At 41.8% G+C, this 26,284-nt stretch overlaps 1 protein-coding gene and 1 pseudogene across 1 annotated transcript; both read left to right on the top strand.

Moving 5' to 3' along the window:
* The first annotated feature begins 595 nt into the window (after window positions 1-595).
* Window positions 596-715, top strand: LOC145405126 (5S ribosomal RNA; annotated as a pseudogene).
* A 22,526-nt stretch (window positions 716-23,241) lies between these two features.
* LOC145404893 (compound eye opsin BCRH2-like) lies at window positions 23,242-25,867 on the top strand. The gene is made up of 2 exons (XM_080276394.1): window positions 23,242-24,280; window positions 25,631-25,867. Exons 1-2 carry the CDS (start codon window positions 23,360-23,362, stop codon window positions 25,844-25,846), a joined length of 1,137 nt encoding a protein of 378 aa, XP_080132520.1. The 5' UTR covers window positions 23,242-23,359; the 3' UTR covers window positions 25,847-25,867.
* The last annotated feature ends 417 nt before the right edge of the window (window positions 25,868-26,284 follow it).

The raw sequence follows: 26,284 nt of genomic DNA, 5'->3' as shown, positions 1-26,284 counted from the left end.
AGATCCTGGTAGCAGTGAAGGCTTACAGAGTGCTAGGACACGCAGAAGCAGGACCTTCCATGGCTGTGGACGAAGATAGTGATTCTGAGTGTGATTTCGAAGGATTTATGAGGGAGGTTGAGGAGGAGCAGCAGCCATTACCCTCTAGTGACGCCAGCAGCCATCCTCCGGGGACCCAGTAGGACTACCTACGGCCTTGGATACCACCTTCCATTCCCAGCAAGCCCACCAACACTATCCTAAAAGGTTAGTTATCATTCATAGCACAGTACCATTTATTATAATTACAATAGTACCAATATATGTATACGTATATGGTAGGTATTTAGGGTGACTTTTCCTAGGGTTGCTGACATAATTCATTTTTCCCCATAAGCTCTATTGTTTGTCCAACACGTTTTTGGTCCAACACGGGACCCATGCATGACAATATTACCGTGTTGGACGCGAGGGTGCTGTACTGTATATATATATATATATATATATATATATATATATATATATATATATATATATATATATATTAGCTATAGAATGTGGTGAATGTTTTTGGTGTATCCAATAGAGCCAGCATTCCGGGGGCTTTAATGATGAGTGAAACGGCCATACCACGTTGAGTACACCGCTTCCCTGTCCAATCAGCGAAGTTAAGCAACGTTGGGTCTGGTTAGTACTTGGATGGGTGACCGCCTGGGAACACCAGATGCTGTTGGCATCCCTACGTGTCAAGTGGGGTTGGTGGAGGATTAGTGTCCCTCCCTGTAAAACAATTAACTCTAAGCCCTTGGCCACCCCATTTGGGATACATGGCGTCTGGCAATGAATGAAAAATGAAAGTAAAAAGGAAGAGAGGTTGTTAGGAGTACAGGAAGAAACAAGGACGAGAAGTTGATACAAGTAAAGGAAGTAGCAAGGATGAGAGGTTGATAGGAGCAAAGGAAGTAGCAAGGAGGAGAGTTTGATAGGAGTAAAGGAAGTAGCAAGGAAGAGAAGTTGATGCAAGTAAAGGACGTTGCAAGAAAGAGAGGTTGACAGTAGTTAAGTAGTGAGGAAGAAAAATTGATGGAAGTAAGGTAGCAAGGAAGAGAGACTGACAGAAGTAAAGGAAGTAGCAAGGACTGGAGATTTACAAGGCTGAAAAAAGTAACAAAGACTGACAGGACTGATCTGACTGTTACATCACCGCGCCTTCACAAAAAGAAGCCCTTTTCCTTTCTCTGTTGCAGATGAACCACACAGACGCGACACTGCAGCTGATTTGTGTCGCTCAAGGACGTTCCCTAGTGAAGCTGGAAGGAAGGGATAGAGAGGAGGAGGAGCCGAGAGGAAGGAAGAAACATGGAAGGAGGGAGGAAAGTGGGAAATAAAGGTGGAGGACAGGGAAAGAGGGGAGAAACAGACAGGAGGAGAGGAGAAATGGTGAGAGAATCAGGTCAGGAGAGGACAGACGTGAAACCGGGGAAGATGAAAAGGGAATGGAAAGAAAAAAATTAGGTAGAAACAGAGAGAAAGGGAAGAAAATGGAAGCATGGGAAAGGGAAGAAAAGTGAGAGCAGTGAAAGGAAAGGGAGGGGGCTGCAAATACAAGGCAGAGAGAAGACAGCAAGAGGGGAGGCAGAAAGAAAATGAAGAGCACTTGAGGGGAAGAGATGAGGACGGAGGGGTAAAAAGGAAGCCACAAGGGAAGAGGGAAGGATCGAGGGATGGGGTGGGTAAAAAGGAAGAGGGGTGAGGTGGGGGGAAGGGGCGAGGTGGGGGAGGGGTGAGGGGAAGGGGGAGACAGACACCAAGATACATAGCCCTTCTCCGGTGTGAGTGGTGCGTCTCCATCAGCTTAACTGCCGTCTTAAGTAAAAACCAGCGAAGGCGTTCTTGTTCTCTGCGTGATTATGTCGTGGCGAGTCGTGGCAAAAATAGCGTAATGGGTGAAAGCGCCGGATGTCCCCAAGTGTGTGTGTGTGTGTGTGTGTGTGTGTGTGTGTGTGTGTGTGTGTGTGTGTGTGTGTGGTAAGGAGAGTCATCAATAACACCCAGGAGATGTACGGAAGCCTCTCGGACATTCCATTTAAGGAGAGTTGGGAACTTCCACCGTGTAATAAACTTAAGCAATTGCCTCTTCCTTCCTCACCGCACATCCTGTCTCCACCTCCTAATTCCTGCCTCTCCTTCTTCTCCTCCTTCCTCACAGTATCTCCCGTCCCCACCCACTAACTCCTCCCTCTTCTCCTTCACAGCACCTCCTGTCTCCGCCCCGTATCTCCTTCTTCCTCTCCTTCCTCATCGCACACCAGTCTCCATCCCTAACTCCCTCTGCCTCTCCTTCTTCATAGCATCTTCCGCCTCCACCCCCTAACTCTTTCCTCCTCTCCTTCTCTTCCTCCTCCTCCACTCCACATCCCGTTCCCACACCCTAACGCCTTCCTTTTCTCCTTCCTCACTGCAAGTCGGTCTCCACATCTAACTCCAAAATCCTCTCCTCCTCGTTCTTCTTCTCCCTCCTCCTCTTCCTCCTTGTACCACCTCTTCCTCACCCTCCTCTCTCTTCTACATCTCTTCCTACTTCTACCTCGCCCACCCTCTCCTCCTCCCCTCTCTCTCTCTATGGTCACTTAATTAAACTGTCGCCGAAAAACAAGTTAGTCAATATGTATTACAAGAAAACTGGCACGTCAGAAAAAAAAACACACACACACACATACAGACACATAAAAAGGATACGGCACGATGATGACTTACGCAGGGAATACGTGGGTGAACCTTTGAAACCGGCCACTGGTTCATTCATTTTAATCATGCGAAGATTTTTGTCCATTCGAAGCTTATTTCTCGTAACTCAGCGGCAGCATAAAAACAATATTAAACTTCAACATCCCTTCCAATAGCACTTCTTCGTGACTAGCACCCTTTTCCTGAGTGACTCTCTTGTTATGACTCAGCCTTCAAGACGGAGAGATGGAGACTTTACACCTAGAATAGAGTACTTATTTTTTCCGTCTTCCAGTAGCGAGTGTCATAATCCTTAGACGGAAAAAGATGTTGATTTAGTGAGGTCCGGCTTCGTCCCCTGGTTCTCGTCCCTCTTGTCATGCAGAGAGTTTTGTAAGACTTTTCTGAGTTACGTTTTTGGATTCACGCTTTCAGTATGGCCCGTGCGTCTCGGTTTTTGGATTCACGCTTTTGGACTCACCTTTTTGGATTCATGTTTTTGGATTCACGCTTTCTGTATGGTCCGTGCGTTTCGGTTTTGCCTTCCTGGAGTTGAATTTACACACACACACACACACACACACACACACACACATATACACCTGTCGAAGTCACACCTCAACTTACGGCAATAGATTACGATATTGATAGGCTTCGATGCAAGTTATTCTCACTACCAAGTTAATCTTTCGCTACCTTTCCAGTTACATAGGGGAATGATAGGTGTCTGGATCCCACCTTCCGAATATCTATCTATCTATCTATCTACCTATTTATTCATCCATCCATCCATCTATGTCAATCTATCAATTAATCACTCTACCTATCTATCTGCCTATCTCTCTATCAACGTCTCTACCCATTCATTCATGCATTCATCATCCATCCATCCATCTGTCGATCTATATGTCAATCAATCAATCTATATTTCTATCTATCAAACTATTTGGCTATTTGTCCACAAAGTCGAATACACTCACGCTTATTTACGAGGAAATATACTTAACAGAGCAAACCAGAATAACGTTTCTTTTTGCAGTACGTCTAATATGGGGTAGTGGCTTATAATCTCTCTCTCTCTCTCTCTCTCCACAGGAGGCGACGTGTGAGCAAAGGAAAGGAGGCGAGGACATGAAGGGGGGAAACATTATTCACAACAACCTCAATAACACTCAACAGGAGCGAGAGGGGGGCAAGGGGGCTCATCAGGGGGGGCCATTTGTTATATGAGGTGGGGGAGGGGGGGCTGGAGAGGAGAGGGTAGAGGGAGGGGGAGGAAAGGGAGGGAAGGGGGAGAACAGAGAAGGGGTCAGAAAGGGAAAGGGAGGAGAGAAAAGAAGACTGGAAGAGGAGGTACAATGGAATTTGAAGATGGAGATGTTGGGAAGAAGGAAATGGGAAGGATGAGGAAGGGGATGGAAATGGAGGGGAGTGTTGGGGAGGGGGGAGGGGAGGGGAAAGGGAAGGAAGGGGAATAGGGATGGGGTGGAGTTAGGGAGGTAAGGATGGGGAGAGTAGGAGATGGAAAATGAAGTGGAATGGAATGTGAAGAGAAAGATGCTGCAGTAAGAGAGGGAAAGGGAAAGTAGAGGGACGCGGGGAGAGAATGGGTGAGAGAGAGAGAGAGAGAGAGAGAGAGAGAGAGAGAGAGAGAGAGAGAGAGAGGTGCAACGGAATGTGGAGAGGGGGATGCTGGGGAGGAGAGGGAGGTGGAAAGGGGGAGGGATGGGAGGGGAGAGAAGGGGAAAATGGAAGAAATGGAGTTCCCCCAAGCTAAGCCCTGTATTGGACTATATAGCCCCGCTAGGGTTACAGGAGCGAGCTACCACTCCCGGCACGGCAGCCCGGGCAAGGCTCGAACTCGCAATCCCCCGATTACGAGTCCAGCGCGCTACCACTGTGCTACCGCGCCCCCGGAGAGAAGGGGAAAGGGAGGATGGGGAGAGAGGGGGAAAAAGGAGAGGGGGATGCTGTGGAGGGGAGAAAAGTGCAGGGGTGGGTGGGAAAACAGGAATCAAGAGGACGAAGGTTGGAACGAAGGGGTGAGGAGAAGGGAGGAAGGGGGAGGGAGGGATTGAGAAAGATGCGGTGAGGAAAAGAGAAAATAAAGACTGTGCAGAGAGAGAGAGAGAGAGTGGGGGGGGAGATGAAAGGAGAGTAATTGGAGGGGAGAAAAGAGGAAAAAATACTGAGAGAAAGAGAGAGGGAGGGAGGGGAGAAGAGGAAAGGACGTGGCGGGGAGGGTAATTGGAGAGGGGGATGAAGGAGTGAAGGGAGATGGGAAGGGAGGGGAGGGGAGGGAGGCTGAGGGAGAGGTAATTAGAGGACGAGGTTTAACGTGGGAGAGGGAGGTTTACCTGGGGTTCTAATTTTCACTGATTAAATATATTGATTATGGAAGCGTAACAAAAAAGGTAACTGCCGCTTTATTCTTTTTTTATTCAGAACACAGACTGCACAATTAAGCTCCTGTTAATCTGAATAAAAACTAGTAACTATATGCTACCACTGAAGCGTATAAAATTTAGACGAATATATAACTATTTACACCGACTTTCCTTTAACGTAGAGTTCTTTGATTTAACAACGTTTAACCGTATTCTGATTATGGAAATAAGTGTCTCTTTGTGAATGACAGCCATTTTTTTTTTTTGGCATTCTTTTGTCACTTTTTCATGCGTTTTTGCCTACTATTTCGTTTGATTTTAGTGGCTATTAACATGAGGACTCTATTAATAACATGTATATAATTCTTGGAGGGAGGGGGCTCAAGACGCTGTTTGCTCACTTTGAAACACGCACATAAATCCTACCACTAACCTAGAAATTTCAGGCTAGTCACGAGGAGGTGCTACGGAAAGGATGTAGGGACATCGTTTTGTCTTTTCCTTCCACTGAGCTACACGAGAAAGGCCGCAAAAGAAGGAAAATCTGGGCCAAGTTAAAATAAAAGGAGTATAGTTTCCCTGAACAAGACATGGGCGAAACTAGCAGGGAATGACTCTCACCTCATTTCATCCGTGTCTTCTTCCGCTTCCTTTCAATATTAGTAAATAAAATAATATCCTACGTAGGCATTAACGTTTTGAAATCCATCTTATTATCTATACTAATGGAGAAGGAAATGTAAAAGTGAGGGATTTGGGGGAGGGGGCGATGTGGGGGAGGGAGAAAGGGGGAGCAAGAGATTGAGAGAGAAGCGGTGGGGGAGAGGGAGAGAGAAAAAAAAGTACCCCACGCAGGCATTTAAGCTTTGAAATCCATCTTATTACCTGTGCTAACGGAGGAGGTAAGGTTATAATGAGGGGTTGGGGGAGGAGTGATGTGAGGTGGGGGAGAAAATGGGGAACATAAGCCACTATCGTTAAGAAGGATCGCCAGTGCCATCGTACTTCACCGATGCCGCAAAACTCCCAAGCCAAAAATTGTTAAAGTCTACCCAGGAGCATAAAGGGACGCCACTCCAGCCAAGACCAACAAGGAAGTTTGGAATTTCAGGTGGTTAACGTGTTCCTCCAAACTTTCTTACACTTACCCCTGCAAGGCTGTCAGTGGCCGCCCCCGGTATCTCCATAACTAAGGCGTCTTTTACGAGATAAACCATAACAACATTAACCTGCAGACAAATTCTCCTTTTTATGGCATAGTTAAGCGAAATGGAGGCAGAAAAGTTGGCCCAGGATCGAGTTACCTAGGATGGCTCACGCTTAGGCACTTCAGGCCGTGGGCGTCACACTACCTTTTGCTTGTCTGTTTTTACACCCATGCACGCAAAGTTTGTGTGTGTGTGTGTGTGTGTGTGTGTGTTAACACAATTACAAGAACGATTTTCATCCGATATATCCAAACCTGGTGGAAGAGTTGAAGGATACCGAATGAAAAAATATATATATATACTGCTTCTAAAACAGCAGACAAAAGGTCCAGGTGACAGAGTTAGGTCAAAGTCTGTGCGAAACTGACTTAATTTTTTATCCAATTTAGACCAAACTTGGGGAAATGTTAAGGGTAAGGCAAGACAATTTTTATAAGAGACAAGGCTCAGAGTCACAGGGCAAACTCATTTTCAACCTGTGTCTGTAAGAAAACAAATTAAATGAAAGAGTTTTGATTAAATTTGCATACAATTTGATGGATGGGTTTAAGATCACTCAAGAGATTGACCTATTGTTTTTGGGAAGAGTAGGCTGAAGGTGAAGGTCATAAAGCAAGATCAACAAACAGTTTTATCCAATTTATGCCAAACTTGGTGAGTCTTGGGTAAAAGGGGAAGAGTTTAAAAACAATCGATTTTGGGATTTCAGAGATCAAAGTCACAGAGAAGAGTCAAAAGTCAATGTAACTAGGTCAGAAATATAAACAGAATAAAACAAACACCAAGTGAAAAAAAAAAGTCTGAGTTCTGATCTGAGCCAAATTTAGTGGAAGGGTTAAGGGTCAGGAAATAATGAACGTAATTAATTATACGAAGTCAATCAAAGGCCAAGGTCATAGTGTGTGGTCAAATTCGATCTGTGTAAATAATGTAACTAAGGGAGTTTTGATCTGATTAGGATGAAAGATGACGATTGGGTTAAGACTCATCTAAGGATCTGACATTCTTTTAACAAGAGTTCAAAGGTCAAAGTCACATATCAGGGTCAATATAAGCAGTTTTTATCTGGTGTTGACTAAACTGCATGGAAGGGTTCAGGTTAGAATAAGGAGCAAGAGATGTGATGATGAGAACCCGTCAAAGGTCAAGGTAACAGGTAAAGGTTAGAGTTCAAGATCTCGTCGGTTAAGGAGGCTCCGTAACACCTATTCCTATGCGATTTATTTAGCTGATTACATCTTACCGTGTAATACAAATCCTTCCAACATCGCCACACTCTGCGAGAACAAAGCACAAAAGGATATTAGCCAGCCATACCCAAAAATAAACCGCTAAGGAAAAGGGTGTTAGGGAGCTTCCTTACCTTACATACATACGGGTAAGGGTCACAGAGCAAAGTTAAATATTCTGCCCTTGTAATACCTCTTCAAACTAAGCTTCAATTAGCATGTAGTATTTGGTCAATCAGTTGTTCAAAAATATATACAGAACAGTACAAACAAGCACCAATAAATAAAGACACAGATTTTCATTTATTAATATTATTATTATTATTATTATTATTATTATTACTACTACTACTACTACTACTACTACTACTACTACTACTACTATTATTATCATTATTATTATTATTACTATTATTATTATTATTATTATTATTATTATTATTATTATCATCATCATCATATAATTGGTCAACACAGGCAATCTTTAACAGAAACTGCAAATCTGAAGCAAAATACCCCCGCTAATACCAATACACCAGTCCTGTATGAGACAGCCCTAGCATGTATTCAATATGGACGGTGGGTGTTAGCGCCGAAGTGGTGACATGTAGAGGTGTATGGTATGTAGGAGGACTGCTGGGCCTTGATAGCAGGCTGTGAAGCCTATGCCCAGAGTCGGACACATAAAAAAAAAAAAAAAAAAAAAAAGCAGAAACCTATCCATCAATCTATCCATTATACAGTCCTTTATTACCCCCATGAAGAGCGTAAGGGCCCGGGGCTAGGCTACTTATTTCAATTGTTTAGATGTGACCAGTCGTTTCATCCATGAGAGGTGTTATGGGAGCAAAAAAACAAATCATCCCTCCAATATATTCCTTTATGGGCCACATCCCGTTAAAAGCACCTAAACTACCCAGACCACCAGGCGTCCATGTATGGTTACCACCTAGCGTAATGCATGGTTTTCCGGGCTGCAGGAAGGTATTTGGCTTGTCATTCAGTGTAGAGTCACAGGAAGTAGCCCTACACCAACTAACGGGACCTGCCACAATGGAAGTATGCTTTTTGTTTCAGAATTCGTACTGTATCTTCCTCGGCGATTTGTTGTGCTTACTACACCTTAATATCCCTTTGTATTAATGAGGCAAATTATCAAACGTACCTGAAAAACACGCAAAGAATTATCAGGGAGCAATACTCAAACAGATACACAAAGGGTGACTGCAACCTGGCATCATCCCTATATAAATACATGTAAATAGGTATCGTTCCAGCTGCATCCAAATTATCAGCCTGGTTTTCTACACTCTGTCAGAAATACCATCAGCAACAGACAGACTAGCCCTCAAGAGCCATAAATCAAATATACCCCACGCTCCAGTGAATACCCAAGGCCTTTAGCAGCGGAGAAAGGTAAGAGGGAGAGTAGAACCACCATCGTCCATTGACCACCCATTTACCAGCCTCGCCTCTCATCCCTAACTAACCCACTGAATGAGAGAGGCGAAGCGATGCCCCACTTCTCTCTACCTCTGCTGGCTATCAAAATGGGAGCCGTCGTTGAGTGCAGAGGGGATCAGTCTCAGTGTAGGGGCTCGATCGAGTGAAAGAGGACTATCTGGATTTAGAGACGAGAGATTCAGGTGTTTTTATATGTTTTTGTTTTTCCTGAATTTTGGGAACGACTAGACCCATTCTCAGTGGTACAAAATCGACTCAGAGTGTATAAATAGATGAGTGCGTCGAAGTCAGTGAATGAAGATAATAATGAATAATGTGGGATGGAATATATCGAATTTGACTAACATATATGATGGAATCTTCATTATCATCCATTATATTTACACACAAACACACACACACACACACACACACACACACACACACACACACACACACACACACACACACACACACACTGGGTATACTCCCACTCAGACTCATACTCACGTTACACACACACACACACACACACACACACACACACACACACAACCAACCCTCGCATACACGCACACGATCCCCTGTAGTAGGCTTGTGACTGCATGAAAACCCGGTGTTTGTCGGAATAAACAATATGGTGTAAAAACTGGAGCAGGGGAGAGGGGTGCAGGGGGGACGAGGGGGCAGGGGGGATGGGAAGCAGAGGGCAGGGGGGATGGGGAGCAGGGGGCAGGGGGCTGGGGATTACCTGCGACAGCCGACCCTCACACCGGCTGACAAAAGCCTGTCATGTCCCCGTGCAGCCTCTTGTCCTCACACAAAAGCCTCAACACCAATATTTATTCCCCTGACATAAAAATCGAGAGGCAAATCTGACCCATACTGCCGTCAATTCCTGGGGAACTCCACGATTTTTTTTCCTTTATTTCCTATCAAACCACCCCCTCCACCTCCCCACTTCCCTCGCTTCGCAATGCCGTGTAGCGTAACTGGATTGTCGGGGGGGAAGGGATGGCTATGTGAAGTACAGCTAGTGGTTGGGTGGCCTATCTCGCTGGCAGTGACCCCTAACGAACTTCCCACGCCGAGCAAAATATTGGAATAAGTGGGACAGAGTGGTTTATTACACAGCTCGCCCCAGTTTCACCTCTCTCTCTCTCTCTCTCTCTCTCTCTCTCTCCCTCTCTCCTGGGATTCTGCTTTTGTTTCATCACCCTAACACAATATCACACTTAAGCGTGAGGTGGGGAGACACACTAAAGTCACTACATCCCTCGGATCTAACTTGGGGACATGAATCAGAGGAAAAAGTAGGCCGAGATAAAACCACACGCCTCCCTCTTGCTTCCTGATGATGATGATGATGATGATGATGATGATGATAATGATGATGATGATGAGAATAATGATGATGACTGATGATAATAATAATAATAATAAAAATAATAATAATGATGATAACAATATTGTAATAATAATAATAATAATAATAATAATAATAATAAAAATAATAATAATGATGATAACAATATTGTAATAATAATAATAATAATAATAATAATAATAATAATAAAATACACAGTCACCGTAGTAAAGGAGTCAATGGCGAGATAAGACGTTAGGCGAGATTAAGAAAAAAAAAAGAAAAAAAAAGAAAATACGCTCCGCCTATACATCAAAAAACATTTTTTTTTTTTTGTACTCACTCTGTCTAATGTGAAAAAAAAAGCGCTTCCCTTCACCCCGAGGACGATATAACTCCTTTACTGGGAGAAACCTATTAATAAAGAGGTCGGTGAAGACTGTTAAGAAGGCTCCCTAGCACCTCTTCCCAAGCGATTTATTTTGCTTATTACTCTTTACTATCTTCCTCTGTGTATTTAAATCATTCAAATATCACCATACTCAGCATAGATAACATACAATTGATATTAATTAGCCATATCCAAAAATAAATCGCTAGGGGAAATGTGTTAGGGAACTTCCTTAAACCGACGAGAATACGGACCTGTTGCAGGAAAAAAAAAACAACAACTATAATCCTTTCCCTTAACTTGGCCAAGATTCCTTTCCTAATACATAATATTTCACGTGGCTCAGTGGCAGGAAAAGACAATACTGTGGCTCTGCATCCTTTCCCTACCACTTCTTCGTGACTAGCATCATATTCCAGCTTTAATATATGGCCTCAACTCAGCGTTCAAGACGGAGAGATGGCAATTTTAGGGCAAGAAAGAGTAAAAAAAAAAAACAGGGTAAACAAAAGGACAACATCATAGTGAAAAAGTTGAATATTCTCAGTAAGATGAAATGCTTTATCTTTATTATTAGCAATGTCAGACGATTTACTTAAGAGATACCCCCTTTCCCCCCTTGACGCGATAGATACACTGTCTATTAACCCCTTCAGTACGATTATGTCCTTTCTGGTTCACTAACTCTGAACAATCACTACCTTTGTGTGTGTGTGTGTGTGTGTGTGTGTGTGTGTGTGTGTGTGTGTGTGTGTGTGTGTGTGTGTGTGTGTGTGTGTGTGTGTGTGTGTGTGTGTGTGTGTGTGTGTGTGTGTGTGTGTGTGTGTGTGTGTGTGTGTGTGTGTGTGTGTGTGTGTGTGTGTGTGTTTGTGATAACGTACGCCCATAACTCACAACGTGTTTCCGTCGATGTGTTTCTCCCCCTACTGATTTTTACCGACACTGGTAGGTCAATATCCTAACCGAAAATAGCTCCCCATCGTCTATGTATCGCCTGATTGAGAGAGAGGGAAGGAAAAATGCACTTAACACTGCTCTTCCGTGGCGTCCTCTACAGTATTCAATTTCCTCTCTGAACACGAATCAAAGGAGAAAGGTGTACTAATCTGAATATCTCTTTCTGTATCTTAGGAGGGGTTCTTTTCGTTGCACCTTAAGTAGTGTGCAATGAGAACACCACATCTCTCCTCTAAACTATGCTGGTGATTCTGAGTATTCGTTCTTCTTAGTAAGACATAAGCGTTTCTTGTGCCGACATTAACTTTACAATCCCAGCACCGTTGCGCACTGATACAAAGCAACTGAGTGAAATATGTAACGTCTGGAAACACCAATCTGCTCTGTATCCCTGGTTTGTAAATAAATATACAAATAAATAAATAAATGAACAATATGACAAGACTGGTTATCCTTCACTGACAACAGAGATAAATCCAGCTCACCCTACCCTGATTACAAAGATAAATCCAGGTCATTCTACACTGATTACAGAGATAAATCCATGTCATCCTACACTGATTACAGAGATAAATCCAGGCCATCCTTCACTGACAACAGATATAAATCTAGGTCACCCTACACTGATTACAGAGATAAATCCAGGTCATCATACACTGACAGGAGATAAATCCAGGTCATCCTACACTGACAACAGAGATAAATCCTCATTCTCTGGGCTGAGCTTTTGATCTAGTTACTCTTACCTAACGATGACTGACCCTCCATGCAGACAGAGTTAATCCCACCCTCCTCCCTCTTCCCACTCCTCATTCTCCACTTCCCACTCCCAACTCTGCACACCCAGCTCTCCACTCTGTACACCCCATTCTCCCACTCCCAGCTCTCCACTCCTTCCCACAACCTTGTAATTTCTTTCTTGCAGCTCCCCAAATCCCACTCCCAGCTCTCATCTCCTCCCCAAAACCTTGTAATTTCTCTGTTGCAGCTCCCCACGCCCCACTCCCAGCTCTCCAATCCTCCCCAGAACCTTGTAATTTCTCTGCTGCAGCTCCCCACACCCCACTCCCAGCTCTCCCCTCCTTCCCACAACCTTGTAGTTCCTCTAACGTAGCTCCTCGTGTGTAGAAAGCCCCTCATTAGAACAATGTAATTAAAACTTGGCTCCAAAGCTAACCCGGCTCTGATGAAACGCAGCTTATCCCCCGCCAGGATAAATTAGGGCTTGATGAAGTATTTGCTCGAGTAATGGGTGTTGGGAAAGGCATAAAATTAACGAGGTTTTTACGACAAATTGAAAGTTGGGGCCGGGAAAGAAAGGTTCCTGAGAGGCAAATCCGTCAACAAGTTCCTGCACACACCATTACCCCTGGGATTTTACGCTGGATTTTGCTTTAACTTCTTCAACTGGATTACTTTGGTTTGCGTGTTTTTTATCTTGTATTTGCCACGCTAATCCCATTAATTTTTTGCATTTTTTAATTAATTTTTTGCTCTACTTCAAACTGATTTTTTATTTTTTTTTTTGCATTTTTTTGAAGAATTGGATTTTGTCATTTACTTGGAATATCTTTTTCATTTTTTATCTTGCATTTGCCATTTCCAATCGATTATTATTATTTTTGTTTTTTGCCTCTTTTTCAATCACTGTAATTTGCTTTAACTTCTTCAACCCGATTACCTTTTTTTTTTGTATTTTTTTTCCGAATTTTGCTATAACCACCCCAATTCGATACTTTTTGGATTTTTTCATTTACCATCTCAGTCCGATTACTTTTTTTTGCATTTTTTGTTATTCATTGTATTTTGCATTTACCATTACAATCCAATTACTTTTTTTATTTTTGGTTATTCAATGTATTTTTGTTATTAAATGTATTTTGCATCTACCACTACAATCCAATTACTTTTTTTTTTTTTGCATTTTTTTTCACTATATTTTCCTTAACCTCTTCACCCCGATGCCCTTTCTATAGTCTTGCTATCTCCTGATTTTTTTTTCTTAGCTATGGGAGAAGTTTCGAATTCAACGGGGTAGATACAGCCTTCAGTAACACCTTCACTCACTGAGGTCCTTTCTGTGCTGATTGAAATGATCTGATGACTGCCAAATGCTACTACTACTACTACTACTACTACTACTACTACCACCACCACCACCACCACTACTACTACTATTACTACTACTACGGCACTACTACTATTGATATAATAATAATAATAAGAGTAACAAAAATAATAATAATAATAATAATAATAATAATAATAATAATTATAATAATAATAATAATAATGATGATGATGACAGAAGAAGAAGAAGAGAAGAAGAAGAAAAAGAAGAAGAAGAAGAAGAAGAAGAAGAAGAAAAGAAGAAGAAGAAGAAGAAAAGAAGAAGAAGAAGAAGAAAAGAAGAAGAAGAAAAGAAGAAGAAGAAAAAGAAGAAGAAGAAGAAAAGAAGAAGAAGAAGAGAAGAAGAAGAAGAAGAAGAAGAAGAGAAGAAGAAGAAGAAGAGAAGAAGAAGAAGAAGAGAAGAAGAAGAAGAAGAGAAGAAGAAGAAGAGAAGAAGAAGAAGAAGAGAAGAAGAAAAAGAAGAAGAAGAAGAAGAAAAGAAGAAGAAGAAGAGAAGAAGAAGAAAAAGAAGAAGAAAAAGAAGAAGAAGAAGAAAAGAAGAAGAAAAAACAATAGTAATAATAATAATAATAACAATAATAATAATAATAATAATAATAATAACAATAACAATAACAACAATGCTACTACTACTACTACTACTACCTTCAACAACAACAACGACAAAAATAATAATAATAATAATAATAATAATAATAATAATAATAATAATAATACTCATTTCCAGAGTGCGTGAAACCTAGAAATCGTGCCGGATCTGGATAATGCATTTATTCTGAACAACGCAATAAACACTAAGCTTGCTCTAAACGCTGCATTAGAACTAGGATTTGCAGGCAATAATTTGATAACTAATTTAGCCTGAAAGTGTATTCGTGGAAGTTGCCTTTACTTCATTTATCAATTTAACTTCAACACTTTTTAATCTGAAATCTTTTTAAAACCTAATTTTCTTTTTATTTTATAGAATATGATCAGAGGAAGGAAAAACAAAAAACAAAAAAATAATAATCCATACAGCAAATTAAAGGAGCCTTCCATTCATTAAAAAAAATCTGTAACAGCTGGACATAAACCGCTGTAGATTGAAGTCTGGTGAGAAACAAAATCATTTCATTTGGACACTGCATCAACTAGAGACACTATGTTAATCCGGGAGAGTGTTAACCATTGTATGCATTCTGAACTCTGCGCTGAGAAAACGGGCCAAGACACATGAATAATAATAATAATAATAATAATAATAATAATAATAATAATAGGGGTACTGAAAGGGAGAGGTCTGTCTTAAGGCCAATTTATATTTCTTAGTGACGGTAAGAAAAGTACAGGACACCACAGTATTTATGGCACTAACTGAACACCCCCTGGCTCTCTGTTATCATGTTATCTTATTTTACCCTATCTTGGAGGGGACAACCTTGTAGACTTCTAGTCTTTGGTTCCTTCTTCCTTACAAAAATAAAAAGACAAGACCCACCTCTTTTTATTCTTTTTTTTTTTTTTTTTTCACTACTTGGCTCTCTGTTATCTTGTTTTTTTTTTCTTTGAGGGAAAAATCTTGCGCGTTTCTAGCCTTTGGTTCCTTCTTCTTTACAAAAATAAAAAGACAAAACCTACATTTTTTATTTCCTTTTTATACTGTACTTATATATAATTCAGAGCAGCGTCAATCCAATAAAATTCAATCATACTATAATTTCACACTGACGAAATGACAAAACTAAATAAATATAAGACGGGTAATGTTCTCGCTAAGCAATACCGTCACTTCCTGACTGTGACAGCGGCGATAAAACTACAGGTTAGTTTATCACCCGAACACATTAAAAAAAAAAAAAAAAAAAAAAAAAAAAAGGAAAGGAAAAGAAAAAGAAAGAAAATGATAAATGACTGTGTTGCAGTCTCGGTGTAATATTAAAAGTCTATGTGGAAAATACAGTACACGGGCACTTTGTCCTTGATTGTCATTAAAATTCTCTCCCTCCCTCCCTCCCTCTCTCTCTCTCTCTCTCTCTCTCTCTCTCTCTCTCTTACATGTACTGGAAGTTGTGCCCGAAATCAATGGACTAGTAATGCTCATAGTCTTAATTTGACAAAAAATTGTGTCAATATAAGTGGGCTATAATTATAACGTCAACTAGAAAGCACTCATAGAGTGCATACCACCGCCAATGCCATTGCCATTAACATGGATCCGGATCAGAATCCGTGGATATAGGATCCGGATCCGCCTCCAAATTTAATCAATTCTTTATTGGTGTACGGCCCACCGTTCCACAAAATTTCATTGAAATTCACTGGGAACTTCTGGAGATATTGTGCGGGATACTCCGGATCCGGATAAGCCCCCAAATTTAATAATTTCTTCCTTGGCCCATGGCCCACCCTTCCACAAAATTCCATCAAAATCCGTTCATAACTTTTTGGGTAATCCTGCAAACAGACAGACAAACAAACAAACCAATGCGGCCAAAAACATTCCTTGGTGGAGGTAATAATTATTTCCCCAACATTAATAAGAGCAATCATGATGACAATAAAGAGAAACGGAGATTAGGAATTTTTGGCATTTATGGATCTGGAAAAAGCGTACGATAAGTAAACAGAGGATAATGGAAGGTTCTACGTATGTATGGTGTAGACGATAAACTGCTGAATGCCGTTAAGGACTCCTATGATGGTAGTGGAAGGTGTATTTAAATTAAGAGTTGGTGGGCATCTAGATGAATGGTTTAAGGACAGTGTTAGTCATACTAATATTTTCTCTGATATATTCTACTTGGGTAACACAACCACTACCAGTAGTTATTTTGGCGAACATAGTAAAACATACTTTATATTATGCGTGTCAAAGATGGCTGGGAAAAGATGCAAGGGATGGGAAGTGGAACTCTTCCCATCGTTGTAGAACTTTAAATTTTTATGAATAGGACCTCCTTATCATCGTTTAGCTCAACTCTCCCCACATTCATCCTAGGCAACTCATATGAGATGATATTGACATCAGGGTGAACAAGAATATATATATATATATATATATATATATATATATATATATATATATATATATATATATATATATATATATATCCATGGATATGTACAGCTGTCAGTAAGAGATATTGCCAGGGAGTAGGGATAGGCTTAAAGCATAACAGAAGCTTTTATTTAATATCACAGCGTTTCCCCCTGGACATAAATCATCCGGAAGTCATAATACATGTGTCACCGGGAATCACATATTTTGACGTGAGGCTGAATGGAAAATGGAAAAGCTTTGAAATGGGAGTGGGGAGGGATGGGGTGACAGAGAATGATGACAGGACAGGAGAAAATCGGGAGTGTAAAGTCGTGTGGTCTGGAACACCGTCAAGAGGATAATTAACCTTGAATTTTGTACAGGTATATGAAAATGTAACTTCAAGCCTGAAGCCGATAATGTAACACGGGATTCATTATTTTGTTCTCAACTTATTTGCAACCAGTCAAGTAGCCAGTTCAGGAGAGCTAGGCAGAACGGGAACTGATGTGCAAAATCATACAGATGAATTGCGGAAGTGAGAGTAAATATCTGCTGAAAGAGCCGTACCATAACCTGAAGGGCAGGAAGGAAAGTTTACATAGGATTATATAATGGGAAAACGAACATACAAGCCTTGAGTATAATCAGCCTTAACCCATTCCATCCGATTATTCTTTGCTTTATCCACACCAATTTCAGACGATTAGAAAAATTCACCTGGAGGTTTTGTGTTGCGGGGACGGCTCAATCTGCAGGTGTGGGAGAAGAGTGGACTATTCACGTGTTTTGAAATGCACCAGAGCAGGGTACGTAGTGACAACGCTTGACTGAGAGAAACTGCCCAGCGGAGAGGACGAAGCGCGCTATATATGGAGCATCCTATAAATATACGGCGAGATAAATACTTAGAAACAGATGCTTAGGGTATAGCCTTCATTAACCCCTTAACTACTTAGATACGTGCAAAGGGTGAAGTGGTTAAGGGTGGAATTGCTCTATAATTGCCCGAGATAAGGTAGTTCAATTGGTTAGCATCCTCCACCACCTTCCTTCCTCGTTGAATCATTTCCTTCTGTTCATTCTGTGTTACGCTCTTATCTTTGTTCATATCGTTGGCTAAATGCTTGAACACACGCGTATTTACCGTTTACCTACTCTTTAGTCTACGAGTATACTTGTATAATCCTCTGTATACTTCTTTCCTACGCTATGTATTTACCGGTGTCTACATGCATTTTTTTTATATTACATCTCCCTCTCTCTCTCTCTCTCTCTCTCTCTCTCTCTCTCTCTCTATCTATCTATCTATCTATCTATCTAAGCAGACGCCTTCATCCCGTAAGGGGTGGCCACAAACTAATCGCCTCCATATCACCTGTCCCCCACCACCTGGCTGCCATCTCTCCTGCTCCATCATACTTGCTCTTAACTGCAATGAATAATGTAAACTTCACTGCATATGCTCCTCTCCTTCCACGGTGCCTGCCAGTTTGCTCAATTGTACGCATATCAACGGAAGCAATTACAGAATGGAAAGAAGTCAGCTTAATAAAGGGGTTAATGAAGATTTGCTACAAACTTCCCTAACATACTTCTCTCCATGTCTAAAGTCGCCTAGTGATACGTGATAACAAGAATAAACTTTTAAAAACATTATCGTACTTAAACAGCCTCATTAAGGAGTAGTTTCTTGTAAGTGTAAGTAACTTAAGACGTTCAAGGATATCCTCTAAAACACACACACACACACACACACACTAGAAACCAGAAACTCGTCAACTAAGGCCAATAGCTAATGCCCGGTTCGCAATCACAACCCTAAACGACACCAGTACGAAGAGCATACCCAGCAACTTCACACACGCTTACATCTTACAGTCATAGCTACATTGATGGGAGTTCCTCTATTACCAACAACCCCATGGACCCAAAAGAGTAGTTAAATGCATGCTGTATTCTATAATCGTACCCCGACAAGTGACACTGGTAGGAGGAGTATACCCTGCAACTTCACACACGCTCAGGCCAAACTTAAAAGGTACATTCTAGCGAGCTCCTTTACCACGAAAATCACCGAGAACCAACAGATAAGCAAAATGTATCCTGTCGTCCTTAATCGTACCTCCACAAGTGACACTGATAGGAGGAGTAAACCCTGCAACTTCACACACTCAGGCTAAACTTAAAAGGTACATTCTAGCGAGCTCCTTTACGATGAAAATCACCGAGAGCCAAGAGACTAGGTAAATGTATCCTGTCTTCCTTAATCGTACCCCACAAGTGACACTGGCAGGAGGAGTATACCCTGCAACTTCACACACGCTCGAGCCATACTTCCAGACGCATTCAGGGAAGAGGCCGGGGTGAATAGCTATCCATAACAGGATTCACTGGGTGCGGCGCAGAAGAGTGGCTCCTGAATGGACGCTGTGAACGGTTCGCTTAGGTTAAATTGGATTACCTTCGGGAGCTGGACGGGCCTTCTGGGGGTCCAGGGGTGGGGGGGGGCCCGAGGAGGGAAGATTGCCAATTCTGAAGGGAAGAAGACCAATTCTGAAGGTAAGCAGACCAATTCTGAAGGAAAGACCAGTTTTGAAGGGAAGAAGACCAATTTCGAAGGGAAGACCGATTTTGAAGGGAAGAAGACCAATTTTAAAGGGAAGACCAATTTTGAAGGGAAGACCAATTTTGAAGGAAAGACCAATTCTGAAGGGAAGAAGACCAATTTTGAAGGAAAGACCAATTTTGAAGGGAAGAAGACCAATTCTGAAGGGAAGAAGACCAATTCTGAAGGGAAGAAGACCAATTCTGAAGGGAAGCAGACCAATTCTAAAGGAAAGACCAATATTGAAGGGAAGATCGATTTTGAAGGAAAGAAGACCAATTCTGAAGGGAAGAAGACCGATTTTGAAGGAAAATGGGACGGACTTTGAAACAAAAAGGACCTATTTTGAAGGGAAGAGGACCAATTTTGAAGACGGAGGCATCAAATCTAAAGGCAGGGACATCAATTTTAAAGGTAGGATTGGCAATTTTGAAGGCAGAGACATCAATTTTGAAGACAGCGATATCAATTTGGAAGGCAGGAACATCAATTATAAAGGGAGAGACATCAATTGGAGAGACGTCAGTTTTAAAGGGAGATATCAATTTTAAGGGGAAAGACATCAATTTTAAAGTGAGACATCAGTTTTGAAGGCTGGGACATCAATTTTGAAGGCAGGGACATCAATTTTAAAGAGAGGGAAGGCAATTTTAAAGGCAGGGACATTTAAAGGGAAAGACATCAATTTTGAAGGTAGAGGCAGAGACATCAATTTTAAAAGGAGAGATATCAATTTTGAAGGCAGGGACATCAATTATAAAGGGAGAGACATCAATTTCGAAGGCAGGGACATCAATTTTAAAGGAAGGGAAGGCAATTTTGAAGGCAAGGACATCCATGCTGAAAGTGAAGACAAACTTTTGAAGGGAGGATTACCAATTTTGAAGGGAGGATTACCAATTCTGAAGGAAGGATTACCAATTTTGAAGGAAGGATTACCAATTTTGAAGGGAGGATTACCAATTCTGAAGGAAGGATTACCAATTTTGAAGGAAGGATTACCAATTCCGAGGAAAGGATTATCAATTTTGAAGAGACTACCAATTTTGAAGGGAGGATTACCAATTTTGAAGGACGGATTACCAATTTTGAAGGGAGGATAACTAATTTTGAAGGGAGGATTACTAATTTTGAAGGGATCACCAATATTGAAGGACGGATTACCAATTTTGAAGGACAGATTACCAATTTTGAAGGAAGGATTGCCAATTTTGAAGGATGGATTACCAATTTTGAAGGAAGGATAACCAATTCTGAAGGGAGGATTACCAATTTTGAAGAAAGGATAACCAATTTTAAAGGATTACCAATTTTGAAGGGAGGATTGCCAATTTTGAAGGACGGATTACGAATTTTGAAGGAAGGATTATCAATTCTGAAGGGAGGATTACCAATTTTGAAGAAAGGATTGCCAATTTTGAAGGAAGAAGTGCCAATTCTGAGGGAAGGATTACCTATTTTGATGGAAGATTTATCAGTTTTGAAGGACGGATTACCAAATTTTGAAGGTAGGATTAGCAATTTTGACGGGAGGATTACCAATTTTGAAGGAAGGATTGAAAATTTTGAAGATTACCAATTTTAAAGGAAGGATTACCAATTTTGAAGGAAGGATTATCAATTTTTAAGGGATTATCAATTTTGAATGGAGGATTGAAAATTTTGAAGGAGATTACCAATTTTGAAGGGCGGATTACCAATTTTGAAGGGATTACCATTTTTGAGGGAAGGATTACCCATTTTGAAGGGAGGATTACCCATTTTGAAGGAAGGATTACCCATTTTGAAGGGAAGATTACCAATTTTGAAAGGAGAATTACCAAATTTGAAGGGAGGATAACTAACTTTGAAGGGAGGATTACCAATTTTGAACGACGGATTACCAATTTTGAAGGACGGATTACCAATTTTGAAGGGAGGATTACCAATTTTGAAGGAGGGATTGGCAGTTTTGAAGGAAGGATGATCAATTTTGAAGGGATTACCAATTTTGAAGGAAGGATTACCAATTTTGAAGAGATTACCAATCTTGAAGGGAGGATTACCAATTTTGAAGGATTACCAATTTTGAAGGGAGGATTACCAATTTTGAAGGAAGGATTACCAATTTGAAGGGAGGGCCTGTGAGAAAGAAGGGGTCTCGGGGAGGGGGACCAAATTATAAGGAACGACTGCCAATTTTGACAAAGAAACCAATTTTGAGGGAATGAATGAGAGAGAGAGAGAGACAGAGAGAGAGAGAGAGAGAGAGTGTGTGTGTGTGTGTGTGTGTGTGTGTGTGTGTGTGTGTGTGTGTGAACGAAATGGCAATTGTGTGAAACAGAGATGAGAGTTTGACAGCGAGTTAGCAAGCATATAAGAATGAGTGTTAGAGTGAGCAAGAGACAGAGTGGGAAGGTGAGAGTGAGTGAAGGAGAATGGAAATGGGAGTATGCCAGGGTGCGACTGTGGGAGTGATTTCAGTGTGAGCGTGAGTCACTGTGAACGAGTGTGGGTGCACACTGGAGTGTCAGGAAGAGTGAGGGAATCCAAGTGTGTGTGTGTGTGTGTGTGTGTGTGTGTGTGTGTGTGTGTGTGTGTGTGTGTGTGTGTGTGTGTGTGTGTGCGAGAAGAGAGAATGTTCAAAATATTAAGAGAAGGTAATGAGGTGCTAAAACAAAACAACTCCAACTCTTAAATATTCACAGAGGCCAAAAACAAATCACCTCCATGTCGCCCTGTCCCCCGCCATTTCATTGCCCTGCTCCCAGTTCACATCCCTCTCCCTCATATACCTCTCCACTCCATCCCTCCATCTCATCCTTGGCCTCCCCCTCCCTCTTCCCCCATCCATCGCACTCACATACACTCTCCTCGTCAGTCTCTCGCTCTCCATCCTCTCCAAATGGCCAATTTAATCTTTTCTATTTAAATGTTCTCAGAGTCGGTCTTGTATCGCTGTAAACATCCCTACATATTTTTTTTTGCATAATTTCTGATACAAATTTCCTTTGGTTGCCTCTGAGCTACTGGGTACGACAGGGGAAATTCGAGGGGGGAGGGAATGAAGGCTAATTTTTGGCTATCATCAAGCTTTTCGAACCTCTTTGTAAAAACTCCCTTCGGATTTGTCCAGGCGGGTAAAAGGAATATGCAGACAGGGAGACAGAGTGACTGACAGACACATTCCAAATCTCCCTGCAGGGTTTATATGGGAGGGGAAGCTCCAGACATATATATCATTTTTCTCATTTCGTTAGCTGGGATGACAAACGGACAGCACACAAATTAACGTGAAGATAAATGCCTTATAGCATTGTGATCTGGGTTTTAACTCGGCTTCTTAAATGACTTTCATTAAATACAAATACATTTACCTAATGAAATTAGTTTACATTTTAAAGAAAACCTCGTTTACACAATTCGTAACATACACCTTTGCCAAGATTAAAGTTTCATTACAATGCATGAACCACACAAAATAATTATGAGATTTTTCCCATGTGAAAATAAGGCGAATGAGTACCGAATGTCCTCGAGAACTGGGTTAAGTGTAGCATTCAAGAGCCAAACAGCTTACACAACTAACACTTTACACAAACTTACACAAGTGGGAAAACAAATAAATGTACAAAGCTTACACAAGAGGCGTGGCTGAAGCGGTCTCTCAGTGCAGCCTTATAAGCAGAGAAGCCTGCCTGCTGTGGTTTTACACGCAGAGCTAAGTGCATGGCAAAGAAATGCGACCTAATTGGCTTTAACACACAGTATATATACGCACACGGGCCGTCTTCCTTTCGCACTTGCCTTCGACCACTGGTGGTGACACTTCCGACTGCACCTCCTGCGGATCACCTGAAACCGGCCCTCCAGATTCGTAACTTGAAGTAAACGCAACTAATTCCTAGTCTCTTTTGACTTACTTCAAGCATCATGGACATAGGACCGATCAATGTGTCACACCCCCTTGCATACAAGGGAAGTGGAGGCGTCAACTTTGGCTATCCTGAAGGCTACACTCTCATGGACATGGTTCCTGACGATGTTAAGCCTCTCATTCACCCCCACTGGAGCAAGTTTCCCCCCGTGAATCCCATGTGGCATTACCTGCTGGGCGTCATCTTCATCATTTTGGGCATCCTCTCCTTCTTCGGCAATGGAATGGTTATTTATCTCTTCTCTTGCAAGAAATCTCTCAGATCACCAGCAAACATGTTCGTTGTTAACCTGGCCTTCAGTGACTTCATGATGATGGGGTCACAGTTCCCCATGTACGTGTGGAACTGCTTCAATGGAGGCTACTGGGCTTTGGGAGCTCTTTCCTGTCAGATTCACGCCTTCACTGGTGCAATATTTGGCCTCGGTTCGTTGACGACTCTGGCTGCCATTGGCTACGATCGCTACTGCGTTATCGTCAAGGCTTTTGATGGCGGCCACATCAGTTCTACCAAAGCTTTCTTCATTATTCTCCTGTGCTGGGCCTATGCCACTGCTATATCCATCTGGCCATTCTTCGGATGGAACTCGTACATACCTGAGGGCATCCTTACCTCCTGCAGCTTTGACTACATCAGCAGGGACTGGGGCACGAGGTCCTTCGGTCTCTTCCTCTTCATCATGTGCTACTGCTTCCCTCTCACCATCATCATCTTCGTGTACTCGCAGATCGTGGGCGCCATCCGTGCCCACGAGAAGGCTCTCAGGGAACAGGCCAAGAAGATGAACGTGGAGAACCTGCGATCCAACGCCGACGCTAACAAGCAGAGCGCCGAGGTTCGCATCGCAAAGGTGGCCGTGTCCAACGTCTTCCTCTGGCTCCTCACCTGGACTCCCTACGCTGCCGTGGTCATGACGGTAAGATCCTTTAAGTGCTGTTCACGGAAATCCATGTGCTTCCTCTTGACAAATTATGCTTTTAAAAATCTGTATGGTACACTGATTACAGACTGGCTTTTGGAATAACTAAAGCTTGTACCATGCATTTGAAGGTATCAGCCGTATGTCTGTTTTCAATTTTTACTTCAATTTAATTTCAATGTATGGTTCTCCATGATGAATATTACACAAAGATGAGTTTATGGATGCAAAAGAAGGCAAATACCTATATAGGGCACTTAAGAACATTTTCTTTTTTTATAGGGGGGGGGGGAGTTGTATCGACTTCCTATAACAGCAATACTCACACGGTCACTCTCATACACTTTAAGTCATGGACGATCATTTCTTATTTTTTTCAGTTTCCAAACGTCTTCTCCTTTTTTATCTTTGTCCTTCCAAATATTTACCTGCTCAGGAAAGTAAATTACGGGGCAAACTTTCGGATGCTACACTTGAAGCGAAGGCATTAATGAAAATTCCATAATCCTTCTCAAAAACTTATTTCCAAAAAGTACAGAAAAGCCTCATTCTTCTGTGCATTCCGGTAAACAAACTGCTATACTGCTTTTACTTTTACTTGGCCTAAACTTATCCTCCCTCCAACTTGAGGGCCGAGATGTAATAAATAGAATAACACTAGAATGCGATGCTAGTCACGAAGATGTGCCATGGAAAGGATGGACTGCCATGGCACTGTTTTCTTCCGCCACTGAACTACGTGAAATAGGCGAAAATCTGGGCCAAGTTAAAAAATAAATCGGTAAGGAAGAGGTGTTAGGCAGCATCCTTAACCGCCAAGAATAGGTGTGATCTCTTGCTTCATAATCATTTTCTTTTTTATGCTGACGAAATCAAGGAATGAAAGCCTGAAATTTTATGGCTCCAAGGAAGCTAACCAAAGAGCCAGATCAGGAGAGAGAGAGAGAGAGAGAGAGAGAGAGAGAGATGCATTAAGAGGGTCCAAGTCAAGCCAAAACTGTTGTACCATCTGAATAAACAGCTTTCTCATATCTGGCCAAATGTTTTACCAATTGAATTGGTCACGGCGCTGTTGGATCGATTTTTTTTGTTTTTCTGGACAGGGTTTTGGGGTGACATTTTTTTTCGTGAGAGGCTTCATAAATTTATTTATTTATTTATTTATTTTTTTGAGGGGAGCGACCAGGGTAAGGTGAATGTTAATCATAAACAATATACGCAAGGGATGACCAATAAAGTTCTCTTCTTCTTCTCCTCCTTCTCTTCTTCCTCTCCTATTTCTTCTTCATTCTCTTCCTCTTCTTCATCCTCTTCTTTTTCTACATCCTCCTCTTCTTCTTTCTACAGGGCTTGTTTGGTGACCAGGATTCGGTAACTCCGCTGGTCTCCGCCCTGCCCGGCCTCATCGCCAAGACGGCCTCTGTGTACAACCCTATGATGTTCGCCATATCCCACCCCAAATTCCGGCTGGCGCTGCAGGAGGTGTGGCCCTGGTTCTGCGTGCACGAGCCCAAGGACGACGATAGCAAGTCCACCAGAACGGAATCTGAGAGCGGAAAGTAGGACACGAGAAGAGGGACTGAGTTGCATTTGGGGCGTATCCAATACCTTTTTCTTTTTGATCTTTTCTGTTTTTCTTTCTTTTCTTTCCTGGACCCCCCCCCCCTTCTTTCCCCCTCTTCAACTGACAAACTACACAACTGACAGCAAAAGCACATACTTTCTGACAGACCTTTCGAGACACTAACATACTTTCGATAGAGTCCTTGTAAAGCCATAATATTATTTTTTTTTTAATCTCTTACCCGACCCTGCATATCGATATTCTAAGCCGAAAATATTTACTTACTGGAAAACCCCCCCTTCCGACAGCCCTGGATACGCCCTTGAACCAGGCTAATCCAAAGGAAACGATAGAGAACTGTGATCATACCGCCTCCCCTAACAATACTAACGCTTTCAACACGGGAATATCAATCTTCATTCATTTGCTCACCAGAC

Source organism: Coenobita brevimanus, chromosome 65, assembly GCF_032717465.1.
Source record: "Coenobita brevimanus isolate Jiangsu-jjx chromosome 65, ASM3271746v2, whole genome shotgun sequence".
NCBI classification, from domain to species: Eukaryota; Metazoa; Arthropoda; class Malacostraca; order Decapoda; family Coenobitidae; genus Coenobita; species Coenobita brevimanus.
The sequence above is the reverse complement of the archived record's forward strand: the minus strand, read 5'-3'. Positions and strand labels throughout refer to the sequence as shown.

What these genes read in the sequence shown, in the direction of transcription:
- LOC145404893 (XM_080276394.1), top strand. Translation starts at nt 23,360, where the DNA reads ATGGACATAGGACCGATCAATGTGTCACACCCCCTTGCATACAAGGGA. An exon ending in ACGCTGCCGTGGTCATGACG is followed by an intron (nt 24,281 to 25,630) that starts GTAAGATCCTTT and finishes TTCTTTCTACAG; the next exon opens with GGCTTGTTTGGTGACCAGGA.